Raw genomic sequence first — 20,463 nt, 5'->3', positions numbered from 1 at the left:
ATCCCCTTAGCAAAGGGGCTTGGGCTGCGGGGCAATAAAACTGCACAGTAGATGTTCAGGCTTGGGCTGGAGCCTGAGACCGAATAAATTATACCCCAGAAAGGGAATCTTGTTCTAAATACTTCGGATAGTGGAAATTTAGTGGAACACGCAGGAGGGAATTGAAGGGGTTGCTGTAGGGTAACCCCATGCTATGAAGGGGTGCTCTGGAGATGGTGGCGCTGCTACATTAACAAAAGAAATTTGTCTTCTTACTGAATTTTTTTCAATATGACTAATCCTGAAAAGGGACTGTCACTAAATGATGCCACAAATGTATTAGAGGCGGATGAGGTAATATATTTTATAGGACCAACTTCTCTTTCACCAGCAAAAGTTGGTCCAGTAAAAGCTATTACCTCACCCACCTTGTCTCTCTAATATCACGGCTACAAAACTGCAAGCCACAAACATAGGACGGGTTCACTCCGGTCATTCCAGTAACATTGCTGCCCTCTGCTGCCACGAAGGGAACATAGCATGAATATCAGTGCACCAAAAATCATTTCATAGGGTATGTCTACACCACAATAAAACAGCTGACCCATGGCTGATCACATCAGCTGATTCAGGGTCCTGGGGCTAGGGCTGCGGGGCAATAAAACTGCACAGTAGATGTTCAGGCTTGGGCTGGAGCCTGAGCTCTGGAACACCATGAGGGGGGAGGGTCCCAGAGCCTGGGCCCAAATGTCTGTATTACAATTTTATCGCCCTGCGGCCTGAGCCCTGTGAGCCCAACACGAGCCAGCCAGGGATATTTCATTGTAGTGTAGACATACCCATAGCGCTCCTGCAGAACAGATTCTACCACAATGGAATGGAATCCATGAAGGTTTAGGGGTGGCTCGATTACAGTCTATAAGTATCTGCATGGGGAACAAATATTTAATAATGGGCTCTTCCATCTGGCAGAGAAAGGTCTAACACAATCCAATGGCTGGGAGTTGAAGCTAGCCAAATTCAGACTGGAAATAAGGTGTACATTTTTAACGGCGAGAGTAGGGTTGCCAAGCCTTCAGGATTGTCCCGGGCTCTCCAGGAACTAAAGATTAACCTTTAATTAAAGATTATGTCATGTGATGAAACCTCCAGGTTTCATCCAACCAAAATTGGCAACCCTAGGTGAAAATAATGAACCAGTGGAACCATTTACTGGGGGTCGAGGTGGGTTCTCCATCACTGACCATTTTACAATCAAAACTGGATGTTTTTCCTACAAGATCTGGCTTAGGAATTCTTTGGGGGCAGTTCTCACACGGGGGTCAGACCAAATGATCTGGTCGCTGCTTAGGGTGACCAGATGTCCCGATTTTATAGGGACAGTCCCGATTTTTGGGTCTTTTTCTTATATAGGCTCCTATTACCCCCCACCCCCTGTCCCAATTTTTCACATTTGCTGTCTGGTCACCCTATCCCTGCTGGCCCTGGCCTCTGGGACTCCGGGCAAGCAGCAGTCTGGAGCAGGGGGAGTCGCAGCTGCTCCTCCAACGCACTCTGGAGCAGAGATGAAAACAAGTGGGGGGACCTGCTTTGGCCTGAGGTGGGAGCTCCCGGCCCCCCAGCACTGGGGGGCCACACGCATTCACCCCCCACCGGCCAGGAGCAGGGGGGTGCCCAGCTGTAGGAAACTGCCAGGGCTCCTGAGGTGCAAGTGCAACTAAGGGGGGGGCTTTGGGGGTGCAATGGGGGGCAGGGTTGGAGGGAGGGCTAGTCACACAAATCCCCCCCCCCCTTTGTGACTTTGCCCTTTGCCCTGTGGAGATGGCCCCAGAGAGGGATACTGAGCCATACACCCCGTGCGCATGCGCGCCAAGCACAGCGCCCTCACTCCCCCGTTGGCATCCACTCCCAGCATGCTCCGCGCTGCCTCGGCAAAGGGGCGGGGCAGGTCTGTTCCTGGCGTTGGGAAGAGCCAGTCAAACGGCGACGTCTCCGCCCCACGGCGGTCCCTGCGAGCCAATGGGAGAAGGGAGGGCGCAGCGGTCGCCGGAAGTGAGCGCGGGACGGCGCGGTGGGGGCCGGCGGGAGGCTGCGCTCATCTCTGCGGCCGGGCCGGGCAGGGGAGCAGCCGCCGAGGCACCAGGTGAGCGCCGCGTCCGAGGGGCCCGCACGTGGAGAGCCCCCCCCCCCCCCACCCCCCCAGGCCCCGGCCCCCCCCACGCCCCACAGAGCTCCCCCCCCCCCGGGCACCCTAGAGCCCGCCCCCCTGGCTCCCTCCGGGCCCCCTAGAGCTTGCCCCCCGTTTCCCCTGGACACCCTAGAGCCTGCCCCCCCGGGCACCCTAGAGCCCACCCCCTCCCCCCATCCCTTGGGGCACCACAGAGCCCGCCCCTCCCTCCGCCTTGCACCACAGAGCCCAGCCACCTTTCTCTCTCTCTCTCTCTCTCTCTCCCCCACACCCTCCCCCAATGGCTCCCTCCGGGCACCCTAGAGCCCGCCCCCTCCCCTCAGCACCACAGAGCCCAGCCGCCCTCCCCACACACGCACCCATGGCCCCAGGCAGGTACCTGGCAGCTGTGTCTGGGGCCCGCCTAAGATGTACAGGGCCTGGCGCCTGAAGCACTGTGCAGCTCGTAACCTCTAGTGGTTCCTCCTCACTCCCCCGCGTGCAGCCGGGGGCACAGAGAGGGGTGCAGTGACTTGCCTCAGGTCAGGCAGGAAATGAGTGGAGAGGTGGGCGATTACACCCGGGTGTCCTTGGTGCCAGGCGAATGCCCTAACCCCTGTACCACCCTTCCCTGGGCTGGGGCTTTGCTCCCTGCTGACAAGGGCTTGGGGATGCTCTCTGGGGATGGGGGCGGCCTGTCACTGCCCAGGGGAGACCATTTCAGGGTGGCGTGTTGTCGACTCAGTGCCCCAGCCTCACTCGCAAGGATGAGAGTTGGGGATACTCCCTCATTTGGGATCCTTATAAAGGGGAGGGTTTAAAGTTTGTCTTTTTAAGGGGAGTTATTGTGTCTGTTTTTAAATTGTTCCTTGGAGTGACTCCTCCAAAGCTGGGGGCTGTGTGGTCAGGGGGCTGGTAATGGACATGATGGAGCCTTTTATCTTTGATGTGGCTTAAGGTGGCAGGAATGGAAAGTGCCTACATCTGACGGCTGCTTACTGGCCTGTGTGAAATTTAGGAAGTTTTCTGCCTCGTTTGTAGTGGACAAGTGTCTGACTCTCAAAAAACACCAAACATAGCACCCTCCTCTACAGGCCGAGCAGAGATACCAAGCGCTGAATGAGTGTCAAGCCTGAACCCTACTTTCACCTCAAGAAGCCCTTTGAGACCAGGGTACATTAACTAGTGGGAGAAAAGCTTGCTCTGTTTCTAATGTTGCTATACCTGTTCTGTGGATAAACAGAGAACTTCAGATTGTAATTTTGATAGACCAGTCCCTACCATGGTTGGTAAATACTAAATTTGGATCTAAAGAACAATGCTGGTTGTAAAAATTTATCTTGTAGCATTTATAGTAGTCCATTTTCCTGTAGTTGCCAGCATAAGAAGTTATTAAAGAAATCACTGTTAATATTGAAAGCCAAGAGATCTTGATGGGACAGGTGGTAGCTTTCTAGCAGTGACCTCACATCACATTTGCTGAAAGGGGTAGCTGCACTATATTTAGATATGCTGTAAAACTAATTTATAACTAGCCTAATCCTACATTTTTATGGGTTATTCCACAGGTACTTTCATCCGCCACAATGGGGGAACCTCAGCAAGTGAGTGCTCTCCCTCCACCTCCAATGCAGTATATAAAGGAATATACAGATGAAAATATTCGGAAAGGTCTAGCCCCTAAGCCTCCACCACCTGTGAAAGACAGCTACATGATGTTTGGTAACCAATTCCAGTGTGATGATCTCATTATTCGACCCTTGGAAAGCCAAGGCATTGAACGATTGCATCCCATGCAGTTTGACCACAAAAAGGAACTAAGGAAACTCAATATGTCTATCCTGATAAACTTTTTGGACCTCTTGGATATCTTGATAAGGAGCCCAGGCAGCATAAAACGGGAGGAGAAACTGGAAGACTTAAAACTGCTTTTTGTCCATGTCCATCATCTTATAAATGAATATCGACCCCACCAAGCCAGGGAGACGCTAAGGGTTATGATGGAGGTGCAGAAACGTCAGCGTTTGGAGACTGCTGAGAGGTTTCAGAAGCATTTAGAGCGAGTTGTAGAAATGATCCAGAACTGCCTGGCCTCCTTACCTGATGATTTGCCTCATTCAGAGGGAGGGATGAGGTTAAAAACTGAGCCCATGGAAATTGATGACCGCAACAGTTGTATTGGACAGAATGAACAGCAGAGAGAGAGCGCTGGCTGCAAGAAAGATCAGGTTTTAGACAAAGATGCTGCTATGTGTAGCATTATTGATGAAATGACATGAAAAGACACTTGTAATTGTATAAAGTTCTTGGAGGCAAGAAGTGGACTTGATGCTAGAGGTCATATGGTGTGGGGTTTTTCGATTTATTTTTCTTCTGCTTTTGGTGTCTATGTAAATAAACAATCACGGAATTTAGTGTATATAAAATAACCCAGAAGTCTTATTTTTGTAGTCCTAGGTAAGGATTTTGCAGGTGACCAAACAAACAGAAGCATTGCTTGATATTTTGTAGATGCAATTTGTATGGTGTGCTGTTCAGAACAGAAAAGAATAAGTCTTATACTATTTTGTTGAAACAAGTGCATCGCGTCAGTTGAAGTAAGCTTTATTCCGTGGCTTTATTATATTTTCAATCACTCATTTGCTGGTTTTATAGATGCACTTATTTTATGAATTTCCATGAAATATGGGATTGAGAAAAGATCAGTCTCTGCAGGGAATCTGGAGTTGACAATTTCAAATAAGTTAAAGGTACCTTGTAAAAATGTTATGGTAAATAACTATAAAACTATATTCTGGTATAAAAGATGGGTTTATTATTATTACTGACAATGTTGGTAGGTCAAAATTTAATTCTCTCCTTTTTAGTTTTGTAAAGTCAATATAATTGTCTAAAAGAGTGCTCACTTTAGTGGCTTAAAAATTTAGTGTTGGTAGCCTAACACTCATAAGTAACTCTACAATAAACTCTGTGCAGGAGACAGTCCTGGTAACAAAATAGATTTAAATTTTCCAAGGACTAATGAGCAGTAATTCTTTTAAAACAGGAGATTCCTAGATACTCACTCCTTTAAACATAACAAGGAATATTCTTTACATGCTAACTCTTTATTAAATGTGCACGTTCACTGAAAATACCTGAAGTGAGAGCACTCACCACTTCCCTCTTAGCCAGGATCAAGACACAGAATCAAGCCCCGTGTAAAGACAGGAGGATTTAACCAATATTTTTTTAGTATTCATTATTTTCATCTTGAGAGCACTAACAAATTAATCCCAGCAATTTGTACAAAGACTTTACAGCCTGTTTTGAATGAAACCTAATCTAATTCCTTTCAGTGACTGAGAGGTGAGTCAGGCCCTGGTACAGTACAATTGTTCAACAACAAAAAAACTTTTTTGTGCATCTATTTTTCAGAGTGTTGCAGCCTCCCCTTATCCTTCTCACATGCTAGATTCCGTGTGTGCACTAGTATATATCCATGACCTCTTTTTTTTTTTTTTTTTTTTTTTTCTTTTTGAAACATCATAGACTTTCAGGGAGTGTAATGTCAGTGCAATATCCATGCCCTTTGAAATGAAACATCATTGAGTACTATTTCCCAACTGAAACTAGAGAAGCATACATGTTACTCCTACCCACTTATCCTCTAATAGCATGCAGGCAGGAAAAACAGGAAGGTTTTAAAATCAAAACTTACCTTTGCAAACAGATGAAAAGACTTTTCAGACTTCAAAACCCCTTGAGACTTGTCTCTGATTAAATGCTTTGTTTTTAAAAATTTCACCTACTGTATCTTGCGCTTAATGATGGATTCAAGTCATTTCAATGGCGTTGTACATAATATATTTTTTTGGTGCAAATTCTAGTGGATGCAAAAACTTCCTAGGTTGACACTGTTGTAAAATGAAGACCTTCAACCATGATTCTCCTCCCATTGGAGTCAATGAGAAATGTTGACACTAAGTTCAGTAGGAGCAGGATCACACACTTCAATCACAAAAGTACACTGCTAGCCGTGATGAAGTGCCTCAATTGCTGTAGTGAGTTGAGGCCCATGGCCACCTCTGCTGCCTCTGCCAGTAGAGTCACCAGTCACCATGGCGATCTTTATCTTGTGGACAGTCGCTGAAATTAAACAATGCTTTTAATAAGTTTGTAGCAGATAGTGTTGAAATAAAGGTCATTCAACTGAAGAATCAATTAACCTGTGCTTTCTGTATAAAATGAAAATCTTTTTATAGGTAAGCTATAAAAGATAAGCTCTTTATTTAGTTCTTAACCCTGATTAGAGAGGTCTGGAAGTGTTTGGTCATAGCTAACAAGAATGACTAGATCCTGAACTTTGACATTTAAGGTTCAAAACCAGATGGCGTATGTCTAACCATACTTGCTCATTTATTAAAGTGCCCAATATCTCTTTTGGGTTTCAAAGGTTGTCTATGCTTAGTGGTTTCAAGGAAGCTGTAAATAACAATTTTGCACTACTCTAACTCCTTAGCTAAGAAAACGTTAAGATGGGTGGTTCAGAAATATGTTTTGTTAATTTAAATCTATGGTCAAGATTTAATTTAATTCTAAGAAATCTAGTACGCAGTCATGTAACATGATTACTGAAATTTTTGAGGGATAAAAAGTGATGTGTGTAATTTTAAGATCATACAATAAAGCTTCTCATCTAGTAACAGACATTTTATATAGTCACTACTGACCCTTTGAGGAGAGATGAGAAGAAAGCAGCATTTCCCATCAAGATTCCACCAGAAAAATGAAAAAAGTAAACCTTGGGCCAGCTTTACAAAGGTATTCAGGTGCATAAAGATCCAGACAGGCAGCTAGTAGGAATTTCAAAAGCACCTCCTAAGCAGGATACATGTTTAAGTCCTATCGAAAAATCTGGCCCCCTAGCCACATTTGGCTGTACAAAATGAAACAATTGAGCAATAACTGAAAACTACTGTTCTTATCTGAGGTCAAGATGGCTTTCAGCTTATGCTGTGTAATTTAACCTTTTTAATGATATGCCTTCTAAAGTGCTAATTGGAAACATTTGCAGTTACTCTACCTGAGTCCTAACGTTTCTAAAAATATAACACCACTCCTAGGATCACATAATACGCTATCAGATCTTTATATGGGCATCAAACAGTATTGATGGTTAGGGTCAACAGATTTATGGGATGGTTTGCCTTGTTTACTGCCCCCTGCCCATTCTTGATAAATACCTTTTAAAGTCTTGGGCTCAAACACATTTAAAAATGCATTCTGGAAATACTGCACTCCTTGTACCCTGTTGAAGGGAAAGATGCACTGGTCCTGTGAAGTTGTCCAGTAGGCCAGTCACCTTACCCATTACTTGAGTGTTTGTTTAATAACATACTGCATCTCCCTTTAGGCTACAGCAGTTTAGCAGGTGGAGTTTTCCAAAATTTTTTGGTGACCTATAGACTTACCTGGATGATTAATAATCTGCTGCAAAAATACTGTGATCAATCTATGTTCCACCACATGGAAGTAGCCAAAATTATATTTAATCAAAAAATTAATAATTTGAGGTATGTTTTGGGGTAATTTAAATGATAAAAACTAGGGAATCGATTAATAAATACTGATTTTTCTCCTAAGAACTCTCTAGCCCTGTCTCCTTTTCCTCTTCCATTCTGCAGTACATATTAGGATAATCACTTTTTTGATATCTATGCAATGCAGCTAAGCAAAAGGGGGAAATGGGCAGAGAACTATCAAAAATATTCTACCATCCACCATTGTTTTGGAGCCAGGGCCGGTCTCCTTCATATTATTTGATGTAATGGAGTTATGTTTTCTTGTGAATTCAGTTTCCTTTTTATTTGTCAGACTGGGAAATTAAAAATAGTCATTTGTTGGGATGACAGAGTTGGAAAAAGGAGTTTCTCCTGCTGGACAACATTTTCATTTCCTCACTTAATTTAACAAACTGCCTTTTTTTAATTTTGCAAAATTGTCCATTGTTGTTATTGGGTGTAAGGTTTGTCTATTTTAGGAAGAGAGGTCATGGTTCGGTCAGGATTACCCAATCTATGTTAGCCTTCTACTTAACCTTGATCTCCTTTTCCAGTTTAGACAAACCCTAATTTATACTGAAAATGGTTGGAAAAAAATGGCATTGGAAAGTGCACTACAGAGCATTCTGCCTCTGTAGCGTCAGAAGGTGCTTGAGTGAGGAGTTTAAGCAATTGAAACATATTCTTTCATTTCATAGGATGTTTATAGTACTAATTGTGCCCAAAGGTAGTTTCCTTTGAAATATAAGGGGTTAGAATGAGTATCCAAAGCTCCCCGTATGCTGATAGTGTCCAGTGAAGGGTGGCTTTGGATCATCTGACTACCAATGACTTATTAAATCTTCTGTATAAAAAATGGTAGTAAGTTTGAAGTGAAGTCTCCTATAGCAGTTATAGACAAAGAGTCTGTCTGGCCTGGCTATGTCACTGCTTTCTAGAACCCTGTGCTCTGGATGTACCTGTGAATATGCTAGACTTACAGGAAAACCCAAGTGTTCGTTACTACGGGATTAGATGGCTACAGAATGTTTCTTTTACTCCGAATATGTGAATTAAAGGAAGAAGTTCCAAAGCAAAGTACCATTGCACCAAGCCAATATTCAGGGCCTTACTGGGATTAGTTGTTAGGAGGAGAAAATGATAGGTATTTCTATGGTGAATCCCTGTTAATGAAAAGTGTACAAAGTCCTGTTAACCTGAACACAGTACGAATAAACGAGAGGCAATGTCCTTGTTCAGAAATCCAAGTCTGCCTCTTGCTATTCCTATTCCCAAAAGAAGTTCTCTTGGCTTCTTCCTAGAGCCCCACTACCCTATTACAATGCTGCTCTGGGTTTCTCCCTGCTTTGTTGTACCTTTCGTGTGCAGACACACACAGGGCTGGTCTTCACTACCCCCCCGGCTCGGCGGTAGAAAATCGATCTCTCGGGGATCTATTTATCGCGTCTCGGCGGGACGCAATAATCGATACCTGAATCGACGCGTGTACTCCACCAGCCCAGGTAGGAGTAAGCGCCGTCGACGGGGGAGCCGCGGCGGTCGATTTGCCGCCGTCCTCACAGCAGGGTGAGTCAGATCAGATACGTCGAATTCAGCTATGCTATTCCCGTAGCTGAATTTGCGAATCTGAAATCGATCCCCCCCCGGTAGTGTAGACGTAGCCACAGGTGCAATCAAATCAATGTCCTGTCCCCTGAATTTTGCTGTCAGTCTCAGGGAAACCTCTGCGCTAGCCTTCCCACGCTGCTCCGTGCGTTGCGTGTTGACTTCTATGGTTTTAGCTGTCACTAAACTAAGAGGCATTCAATTGCTCCCCAAGTTAGGCTGAATGAAAGGTGGCTAGCAGACCCGTCCTCTGCAATGAGGTCTGTGGTTGTGCATAGATCAGAGATGCCTGCTGGCAGCGAACACCATCCTCCAGCATAATAATACAAAATAAAGTTTTCTAAACCTGCATTGATATGAATAGGGCAGCTGTGTGATCTACAAGGAGGTGGAGTGCTAGAATAGTAGTCATTCTAAAAGGAATTGCTGCCTAAGGGCATTTTTTCCAAAGAATACGACCGGGCTACTGGGTCAGTGGGGGATTTCACAGCATCTATAATGCCCAGCAAGGACAGAAAAATGGATGACGGTCATGGACTAAGTAGAACCTAGCCAGATCCCCACAACAAGAACTACAGGGCATGAATTAACAGTTCCAGGTACTGCAGGAACAAGTCTTGCAAAGATACAGGTGAGGCTCATACTGTGAGTAATCAGTTATGAGGGGGTCTGGTCTGGAGAGCTGCATACAGACAAAAATCATATAATAGCTGTGGTGGTGATTGTCATCGCTGTCTTAGGATGTCCTGCAGAAAGTGCCTGTGAGAACCATCAATGGACCCTTCGGGGTCATAACACACTGTGCCTCTTCCATTAGCATGGAGAAGTTTGAGAGCCACTGTCAGGAGGATTAGTCAGGATAGCTTCCCCCAGAAACAAGCGACACCAACATCAATGCAGACTTGTGTGTCTTTGCATGCCTCCCAAACTGTTCTGGGCCCTGACAACTGAACTCTGGTTAGGTCAGGGAGCTGCACACAGCTGCCGAGAGAATCAACCATATGTAAGCTGGACAGATCAAATAACTGTTCTCTCTCTCCCTGCATTGTCCTGGCCATGGTCAGGAGGGTGAGGCTGGGCACATGAGTGCTTCCTGTGCTTGGACAGAACCACATCATGGGCAAACGCACCATGGCTTTGGTGTGTGTCCTGCTGTCACCTTCACCCTGATTTGGGGGCTCGGGGGGAGCACACACATCAGTAGACCCACCTGAAATGGAAATATGTGGCAAGCTTATTGGGATGGTGTTGTGACTGAGATGTAAGGCAGGCCCCATTACACTGAATTGTAGCCTATCCTCGTTTCAATTACGGTTGTATCTTTGTCTGCAGGTCCTGCAGTATCAGGCTCTCCACTGAGAGGAGTGGTGGGTCAGAACGTCACTTTGCCCTGTAAATACTACGTTGATAACAAAAATAACATCACAACAATGTACTTACCCAATCATAAGGGAAGCTACAGTTGCCTTCTGCAGTTGCAGATGCTACTTTCGGTTGAACGTTCCCCATCAAGGTATATGCTTTAGTAACTCTTGGGTGAATTTGTCCCCTGAGGCTTTGAGGACCTGGATTAAAATCTCCTGTGGTCAAGCAGGTTTTAACTAGGGTTTCTGAAATACTGCTGAACAGTTTGCTTTTGAAGCTAACTCATTTCAGCTGCAGCCATTGCTAATGTGGACAAGGAGAAATGAGCAAAGGGCTAACTACAGGAAAAGCCAACCCTCATTAGGACTATGTGAAAGTTTTCAGTATGGTAAGTGTAAGTGACATCATTTGGGAAGTGAAAATCATGAGTTTTTTTTTTTTGGAAATGAACATTTTTTCTTCAAGCCCTTGCAAAGTTTGAAGTAGAGTGTTCTCTGCCACCTTTTCAGCTATCACCATGGCTCCTTGCTTCATCCTGAAGAGGATCCTAATGGTCCTATTTACAGGTAACTAAGGTGAATAAGAGAATAACTGATAGTGGATGGGGCTTCGATAGGTAACTACTGCATAATAGTTACTGAATTTTCCTGTAGAGAACTAAATCTGGACTAAACTTGATGTCTTCTAAAGAAGGCTGGTCATGTGTCACAGTGTTGTAGTTTGCCACAGTGTCTGCAATCTTCTGCAACGTTAATAATAAGCCGGAGCTGCTCAATAGCCTTCTGTGGAGCTCCTCTAGCGTTCATTTTATTTTATAAAACATAAATTTCTGGGCATTATGGTTGCAGAAATAATCATCCAAATGTGAACCACCAGCAGCAGGGGCTGAAAGTCCTACTGACAAACTGCATCTGCACAGAACTTCTTTCTTTATATACTGTTTAGGCTGGGTTCTGAGATCTATATAGCCATGGCATTTAGAAATGTATTTAAAGACCTAATTTCACTTTTGTAAAGGTTTCATCAATATTCTGTCCGCATTATGCATTATTCCTATTTGAATGACTTTAATGTTTGAGTGCCTTTTAAAAATGTACAGTTAATATGTTAGGGGAAAAATGTGCACTGCAACTTTGGGGAGCCAAAATAGTGACTTTTTCTGTGTCTGTCATGACAAAGCCTTGATTTCTGCAATTCTACACTATAAACAATGAGCCTTACTCAGGGGGATGCTGGTGTTGGTCCCAGGATATTAGAGAGACGAGGTGGCTGAGGAAATATCTTTTATTAGACCAGCTTCTGTTCATGTGAGAGACAAGTTTTTGAGCTACACAGCGCTCTTCCTCAGATCTGGGAAAGATGCTTACAATTTAGCATAAGTAGTTAGCACATATTCTAGGGGACTATTCAAGGTGAAGTGTCCTGTTAACACCCGAATAGTCAGCGGACAAAAATGTCGCCTGGCCAGGTCTACACTAGCGAACGTAAGCAGCACAGCTGTAGCAAAGCAATTCCACCACTATAAAATGGCTCGTGTAGCCACTCTGTGCCAATGGGAGAGAGCTTTCCTATTGACATAGTAAACCCACCTCAACGAGCAACGGTAGCTGTGTCAGCGGGAGAAGCTCTCCTGCCAACATAGCGCTGTGCGCACGAGCACTTATGTCGGTGAAACTTACGTTGCTCAGCGGGCTGGTTTTTTCACACCCCTGAGTGATATAAGTTTCGCCGACATAAGTGGTGGTGGAGTCCTGGCGGACGAGCTCTCTGTAGATGAAAAGCTTGTCTTTCTCACCAACAGAAGTTGGTCCAATAAAAGATGCTGCCTCAGCCATCTTGTCTTAGTCGTAGGGAAACAGTGTGAAGATAATGAGCCACATAATGCCATCAGTCCAGGGAGATCTGCTTTAAATTTAAAAATAAAAAATGGCAAGATGTGGTCCATATGCTGTAAAGTGAGATTTTGTTTCAAAACTTTTTTTTTTTTTGCTAAATAAGAGATTGGATTCAAAAATGTTTCTTTATTAACTACTAACACAGTCTGTTGTCAGAGCTGAGTTTCTCACAGGTTACTGTGGCAAAGTTGTAGTAGGAAACAGATTCATTACTGAAAAGGTCTTTTCCTGAAAAAAAGAGAAGAGATTGATTAGCTAACACATCAGTCCTGCCCAGCTAAATCAAGGTTAAAGGTGTTCGACTGTGTTTTCACTGAGAAAAGGTCAGGATTAGCTTAACTAACCCCTACCTAATATTGATCTCCTTTCCCATACAAACCCTGATTTATATTGGACCAGTTTGGAAACATTGCATTGGAAAGTATTAACACCTAGTGCAGAGCATTCTACCCTGGTAGCATTATCAATAGCCTTCTATTTTATTTGATAGGAAGCTTCCTTTGAAATGTGAGGAGTTAGAATGAACATTCAAAGCTCCCCTTTTATGTGCCCAGTTAAGGGCTGGCTTTGATTGACATCTAGATCATGTGACCAGGAATGACTTTGATTAACACCCTTAGCACAAAAGATTTAATGCATTGGAGGTGCAGTAAATACACAATATTCTGTAACTGTTACAGAGAGAAACAGTCTAGCTGGCACAGAAATACTGCTGCTTCCTACAGCTCTTGTGTGCTGGTTTTATCTGTGAGTACACTAGACTTGCAGGGAAACCGAAGGGATGTTTACTACTAAATTAGGCGATTAGACAAAACTTCTTATACACAGAATGTGAATTAAATATAGAAGTGAATGGGGAAGTTGTGTAATCTGGTGGGAGTGCAGAATGATATTCATGGTAATTCTAAAAGGAAATGCAGCCTGATGCCATGTATTCAAAGAGGAAGACAGGGTTATAAGGAGCACTGGGGATTTCCACAGCATTTTTAAAGTGAGTTCTGTATTTTATCCACTGTTCTATTGTCTCATGGTGGGTATGCTCATGCACATGCTCAATCAAGAAAGCAAGAGAGAGCTAGTTCACTAAAAGGTCTGTTACATTTTCAAAGGGTTTACGCCACTTAACTGGCCACTTGCAAACACAATATCCAGTCTAACATGCAAGTTTACCTGCCCAGCATTTTTCAAGGAAGGTGGAACTGAAACTGAACATCTAGGATGAATCTGTTGCCTGTACACAGAACATAAGAATGACCATGCTGGGTCGGACCAATGGTCCATCTAGCTCAGTATCCTGTCGTCCAGCAGTGGCCAATGCCAGGTGCCCCAGAGGGAATGAACGGAACACGTAATCATCAAGTGATCCATCCCCTGTCTCCCAATTCCAGCTTCTGGCAGAGGCTAGGGACACCCAGAGCATGGAGTTGCATCCCTGACCATCTTGGTTAATAGCCATTGATGGACCTGTCCTCCATGAACGTATCTAATTCTTTTTTGAACCCAGTTATAGTTTTGGCCTGCACAACATCCCCTGGCAACAAGTTCCACAGGTTGGCTGTGCATTGTGTGAAGAAGTACTTCCTTTTAAACCTGCTGCCTATTAATTTCTTTGGGTGAAGGAGTAAATAACACTTCCTTAGTCACTTTCTCCACATCAGTCATGGTTTTATAGACCTCTATCATATCCCCTCTTAGTCGTCTTTTTTCCAAGCTGAACAGTCCCAGTCTTTTTAATCTCTCCTCATACGGAAGCTGTTCCATACCCCTAATCATTTTTGCTGCCCTTCTCTGTACCTTTTCCAATTCCAATATGCCTTTTTGAGATGGTGTGACCAGAACTGCACACAGTATTCAAGGTGTGGGAGTACCATGGATTCATATAGTGGCATTATATTTATTTTCTCTCTTCTTACCAGCCTGTAATGGCCAGAATTGCCTCTGGAGCCTTTGTGTAAAAATTGGTGTTACATTATCTACCCTCCAGTCATCTGGCAGAGAAGCTGATTTAAATGATAGGTTGCATACCACAGTTAGTAGTTCTGCAATTTCATATTTGAGTTCCTTCAGAACTCTTGGGTGAATACCACCTGATCCTAGTGACTTATTAGAGTTTAGTTTTACCAATTTGTTCCAAAACCACCTCTATTTACAACTCAACCTGGGACAGTTCCTCAGATTTGTCACCTAAAAAGAATGGCTCAGGTGTGGGAATCGGTGGCACATCCTCTTTAGTGAACACCAATGCAAAGAATTCATTTAGCTTCTCTGCTTCCTTCAGTGCTTCTTAGATTCAGCACAAGTCGGCTCTTAAATGAGAGATGAGATTCCAACTGAGCAGGATGTAAGTGGTGCATATACTTTGTGCTGGATCTCTGCATAGGGGTGAATTTCATATGCCCTGAGGGCTATCTTGAGAGTCTAGCCCAGAATAAGTGCCCACTAGGGAATTTTCAAACCACAGCATCTTCATGCAAGTGGAATCACTCAGTAGAAGTCTGTCTCTCCAGTTTCTCCTAGTATTGCCTTCACCAGGAGACCAGCCCATGCCAGCTGCCCTATGCTGGCTCCTTAGACCAGCCGTGTTACCTTCTGCAGCCAGAGACAGACAGGCAGTAATCTGGTTTGTGACCCTGCAGCAGTAACATGCTCCCACCTCACACTGGGTCCAGACTCTGGCTCAGAAAGGACAGGGAAAGGGAGGGGAGGATCATGGACTGAGTAAAAGCCAACCAGATCCACTCGGCAAGAACTACAAGGTATGAGTTTGCAGTTCCAGGTACTGCAGGAACAAGTCTTCTAAAGGTACCGGTGAGGCCCATGTTACTACACTGAACCCCAGTGAGTGAGGAGAGACAAGGGGGTCTGGAGAACTGCATATGCACAAAAGCCATATCATAGCTGTGGTGGTTATAGTCACAGCTGTCAGGGGATCTGTAACAGTTGCCTGTGGGAACCATCCAGGGACACCACAGGTATTGTAAGCCGCTGTGCCTCCTCTCTTCCATTAGCATGGCACAGTTTGAGAGCCACTGTCAGGAAGATTAGTCAGTATAGCTTCCCTCACAAACAAGCAACACCAACATCAACACAGACCTGTGTGGTACCCAAACTGTCCTGGGTCCTGACATTGGGACTCCCGTTGGGTCGAGCAGCCGCACACAAAGCTGCTGAGAGAATCACCCACCTGTAGGCTGGGAAGATCAAAGAAATGTTCTACCTGCATCGTCCTGGTTAGGATCAGGAGGGTGAAGCTGTGAAACTGCAGCATACATGAGTGCTTCCTGTGCATGGACAGAACCACGTCATGGGCAAAAGCACCATGGCTGCGCTGTGTGTCCTGCTGTCATCCTCCTCTGTAGAGAGGAGATAGGGGAGGAGGGGAAACACACATCTCAGTGGACCCACCTGCAGTGGAGATATGTGGTGAGCTTACAGAGTCGGTGTTGTGTTGTGACGGAGATGCCAGGCAAGTCCCATTAGCCTGTGCATTGTATCCTAGCCCTGTTTCAATTACTGTTGTATCTTTGTCTGCAGGTCTCACAGTGTCAGGCTTTCCAGTGAGAGGAGTGGTGGGTCAGAACGTCACTTTGCCCTGTAAATACCGAGTTAATCACCAAAAGGACATCACCACAATGTGCTGGGGCCGGGGCAGCTGTCCTTCTTCCCAATGTTCTCAGACAATTCTCCGGACAGATGGATGGAGGGTAACAGAGCATCATTCCAGCAGGTACCGGTTAGAAGGGAATCTCGCTCAGGGGGACGTGTCCCTCACCATAGTGAATGCGGCAGAAGCAGACGGAGGTGTGTACTGCTGCCGTGTGGAGATCCCTGGTTGGTTCAATGATCAGAAGAACAATCTGGAAGTTGTGATTGAGACAGGTGAGCAGAGCTTTTGTATAGTGTCCGTGAAGGGTAAAACTTCTGCCATCTGGCTGACTTTCACAGCTTGTGAGAGAAACAATGTAATAATGTCCTGTGGTGTTACTCATTATGGCATTGAAGCTGTATCGTTACCTCTGCCATCGGGGTAACCCCAGCAGAGCCAGTGCACGGGAATGGAGACTTTGGGCCTTTGAGCCATGGCACATGACTCATCAGCATTCTTAGCCAGGTCTACACCACGGAGTTAGGTTGAATTTAGCCGCGTTACGTCGATTTAAAAATGACTGCATCCACACAACCAACCCCGTTCCGTCGACCTAAAGGGCTCTTAAAATCAACTTCTGTACTCCTCCCCGGTGAGGGGAGTAGCGCTAAAATCGACTTTGCTGGGTCGAATTTGGGGTAGTGCAGGCGCAAATTGACGGTATTGGCCTCCAGGAGCTATCCCAGAGTGCTCCATTGTGACCGCTCTGGACAGCACTTTGAACTCCAATGCACTAGCCAGGTACACAGGAAAAGCCCCGGGAACTTTTGAATTCCATTTCCTGTTTGGTCAGCGTGGCGCACTCAGCAGCACAGGTGACCATGCAGTCCCCCCAGAATCGTAGAGCGTAGACTGTTTCTACGCTCCCCCTATCGGCTCCGTCCCTGAGGTTATCGCAGATTAGAAGGCAAAAAAAAACGCACTCACGATGACATGTTTTCCGAGCTCATGCAGTCCTCCTGCACTGATAGGGCACAGCTCAATGCATGGAGGCATTCAGTGGCAGAGGCCAGGAAAGAATTAAGTGAGCGCGAAGAGTGGAGGCAGGACGCGATGCTGAGGCTAATGGGGGAGCAAACGGACATGATGAAGCATCTGTTGGAGCTGCAGGAAAGCCAACAAGAGCACAGACCCCGCCTGGATCCACTGTATAACTGCCTACCCTCCTCCCCATGTTCCATAGCCTCCTCACCCAGACGCCCAAGAACCCGGGGTGGGGGAGGCTCCGGGCACCCAGTGACTCCACTCCAGAGGATGGCCCAAGCAACAGAAGGCGGTCAGTCAAACAGTTTGATTTTTAGTGTGGCTACAATAAGCAATGTGGCCTTGTTCTTCCCTCCTCCCTCACCCCACCCGGGCTACCTTGTCCGTTATCTCTTTTTTTTTTTTAATTAATAAAGAAAGAATCTATGGTTTCAAAACAATAGTTACTTTATTTCGAAGGGGGAAGGGTGGTTGGCTTACAGGGAATTAAAATCAACAAAGGGGGCAGGTTTGCATCAAGGAGAAACACACACAACTGTCACACCGAAGCCTGGCCAGTCATAAAACTGTTTTTCAAAGCCTCTCTGATGCGCAGCGCGCCTTGCTGTGCTCTTCTAATCGCCCTGGTGTCTGGCACGAAACGACTGTCTGCCATTGCTTTCACGGAGGGAGGGACGACTGACGACATGTACCCAAAACCACCCGCAACAATGTTTTTGCCCCATCAGGCATTGGGAGCTTAACCCAGAATTCCAATGGGCGGCGGAGATTGCGGGAACTGTGGGATAGCTACCCACAGTGCACCGCTCTGTAAGTCAATGCTAGCCACGGTAGTGAGGACGCACTCCGCCGACTTAATGCACTTAGTGTGGACATATGCAATCGACTGTAAAAATCGATGTCTAAAAATCGACTTCTATAAAATCGACCTAATTTCGTAGTGTAGACATACCCTTAGCTGCTCCACATGTAGCATCCAAAAAGTGGGTCATGGAGTATGTTTCTTTCACGGCTTATGCACAGTAATCTTTCCATTGACAAGAGGCATTTTTAGCAACCAGCCAGGTGTCCAAACCACTGCCAACTGCCAGTTCTGGAATATCGATTATTTTGCTTATTGCCAAGAGTAGCTCTGTAGTCGGCCTTTGCAAGAACTTAACTAAGGCAAGCCGGGCGGGGGTAAGCAGCAATCCCATGGAGTAAACCTGACTCTGTCTCCTCTCTGATACGCTGGGGTAAGTGTCTGTGGAAAAACTGGAAGTCTGTCTATATTTGACTTTTAGTGTGCGTGTGTTGGGGCCCATGAGACTGCAGACTCTGCAAAAACACATCTGTCTACCTAATGGATTAAAAAGTGCTTCCTTAATGGTTTTTCTATGATTGACATGTTGTTGAGGCAATTGTAGCAGTTACTAACATAAAAGGGGTAGACAGGTCTGAGGAATTTGGATTTGACCTTCTGGACATCTCTTGGAATCCCTAGGGACAGGCGGATAGCTGGCCAATTGAACAGTGTCGTTTGACCACTCGAGACCCTTCCAGACCGTGGGTAACTATTGTTTGGGGGTGATCTATAATCTGTTGTGTTTGTATGTGCTTGTGACTAACTAAAGCAGAGACTCTGGGAAGAGGCATTCTGGTGAGAGTGCTGGAGAATAGTAAAGTGAAGGTTTTAAGAAAAAGCACTTGATCTTGATTAGTTTGTGCCAACCATGTAGCAGATGGAGGTGCTGCATCTCCTGGGTTTATTTCCTGATACCGCCTCGCAGAGAGTAAAGTTAGCACGAGCTTCGGGTTTAGGGAATCCCAGGTAACACCACTGGGGCTGATCCAGTCTCCATTAAAGACAATGGAAGGATTCCCGTGGGCTTTAATGGTTCTGGATCAGGTCCTAATTCATACAAATGAAAAAGATGCTGCCTGGTGTCACAAGACGTGACAAAGTTCTGTAGGACTCCTGGCCGCCTAAGCCGTTTGAGAGAGAGATCCTCCTTGCAAAATCTGCACATCTTGGAATCCCAGGGATCAAAGATAATATAAATCCTCACCCTGGTCCTGGGAAACCTGCTTGACTTACCTGCTGGCACCTAGAAACCTCACTTGGTCTCTACTCCATTCCACTGAACCTCTGTATCATCTCCTATCGAGCAGCATTTCCTTTCAAACTCCCTGCGCCAAATTCAGACCTAGCATAAATAGGTGCAGCCCCATTGAACTCAGATGGGTGTCACTCACTTTCACCTCGTATGAATTTAGCCCTGTCTTGGCTGAGCACTTAAGTGGTGCATGGGCCTGGAGCTGGTTCTTCACAGGGGTGAATTCCGCCCCATGGTGACTGCTTACTCGTGCAAATAGTCCGGCTGGAGCCATGGCTCATCAATAGGAGCTACAGTTGCACAACCTGGCCTTAAGTAATGACACATTTTCATGCTGGAAGTTTAATCTCAGCCGGGGATCCCTTAAAATTCTCTTTGACAAGCTGCAGATCTAAAAGGCACAACCCCAGGTATGGAAATCAGTAAAATCTAAAAGTAAAACCCTACCCCACCCGGGTTCTTTATCCCAAAGAGGCAGCAATCCAGAGACTCCAGGAAGCCCAGTAGGGACTTTGTATCACTCCTGATTTTCTGTGGAAGCTGCTCAGATGCTATGGCAGGATAAAACCCCAATATGGATGGGTGGATAGATATTGTAGCTGCGATTTTCATTCTGTGCCTTTGCATTGTATTTTCCTGAAAATACAGATGTTATAATTTTTGTTTTACTTGAAAATATTCCAGGTGGTTAACAGGACACTTTTTTTGCTGCTTTTTATACATTTCTATTGTTAATAAAACATTTTATTTCCTTCAGTTTGTGGGGCGTATCTTGCAGACTGTTGTAGGATATGTGGGTTTTGTTTTGTTTTTAACACCAGCTAGGATCTCCACCACAGCCCCTCACACGTCTACATTTGAACATAACCTCAGGTAATGTTTATCCAACCTCTCTGGTGTGTGTGAGCCTCTTTGTAACGGAAAGGGAACAAAATTACATATGGGACAAATGCAGTAGCTAAACTTTCCCAAACGTGCCTTTTACAAAATCTTCTCCCTGCTATCTGGAAACCTGCCTCATCCAACCCCTACCTGACTTTCTTGCCTGCACATAGAAACCTAGACTAGTCTCAGATCTGTGTCACAGAATCTCCGCATCTTGCGCACTAAAGCAGATTTTCCTTTTAAACCTTCTGGGTCAAATTTATGCCTAGCATAAACATTGCAAACACATACACATGAG

General features: G+C 45.2%; 1 protein-coding gene across 1 annotated transcript; it reads left to right on the top strand.

Annotated features, from left to right (window-relative positions):
• The first annotated feature begins 2,048 nt into the window (after window positions 1-2,048).
• MED7 (mediator complex subunit 7) lies at window positions 2,049-6,837 on the top strand. The gene is made up of 2 exons (XM_024214226.3): window positions 2,049-2,122; window positions 3,715-6,837. Exon 2 carries the CDS (start codon window positions 3,733-3,735, stop codon window positions 4,423-4,425), a length of 693 nt encoding a protein of 230 aa, XP_024069994.1. The 5' UTR covers window positions 2,049-2,122; window positions 3,715-3,732; the 3' UTR covers window positions 4,426-6,837.
• Window positions 6,838-20,463: the final 13,626 nt, after the last annotated feature.

The sequence above is a fragment of the Terrapene carolina genome, unplaced genomic scaffold, assembly GCF_002925995.2.
Source record: "Terrapene carolina triunguis isolate 2854851 unplaced genomic scaffold, T_m_triunguis-2.0 Scaffold629, whole genome shotgun sequence".
NCBI classification, from domain to species: Eukaryota; Metazoa; Chordata; order Testudines; family Emydidae; genus Terrapene; species Terrapene triunguis.
This window is presented reverse-complemented; position numbering and strand designations above follow the sequence as displayed.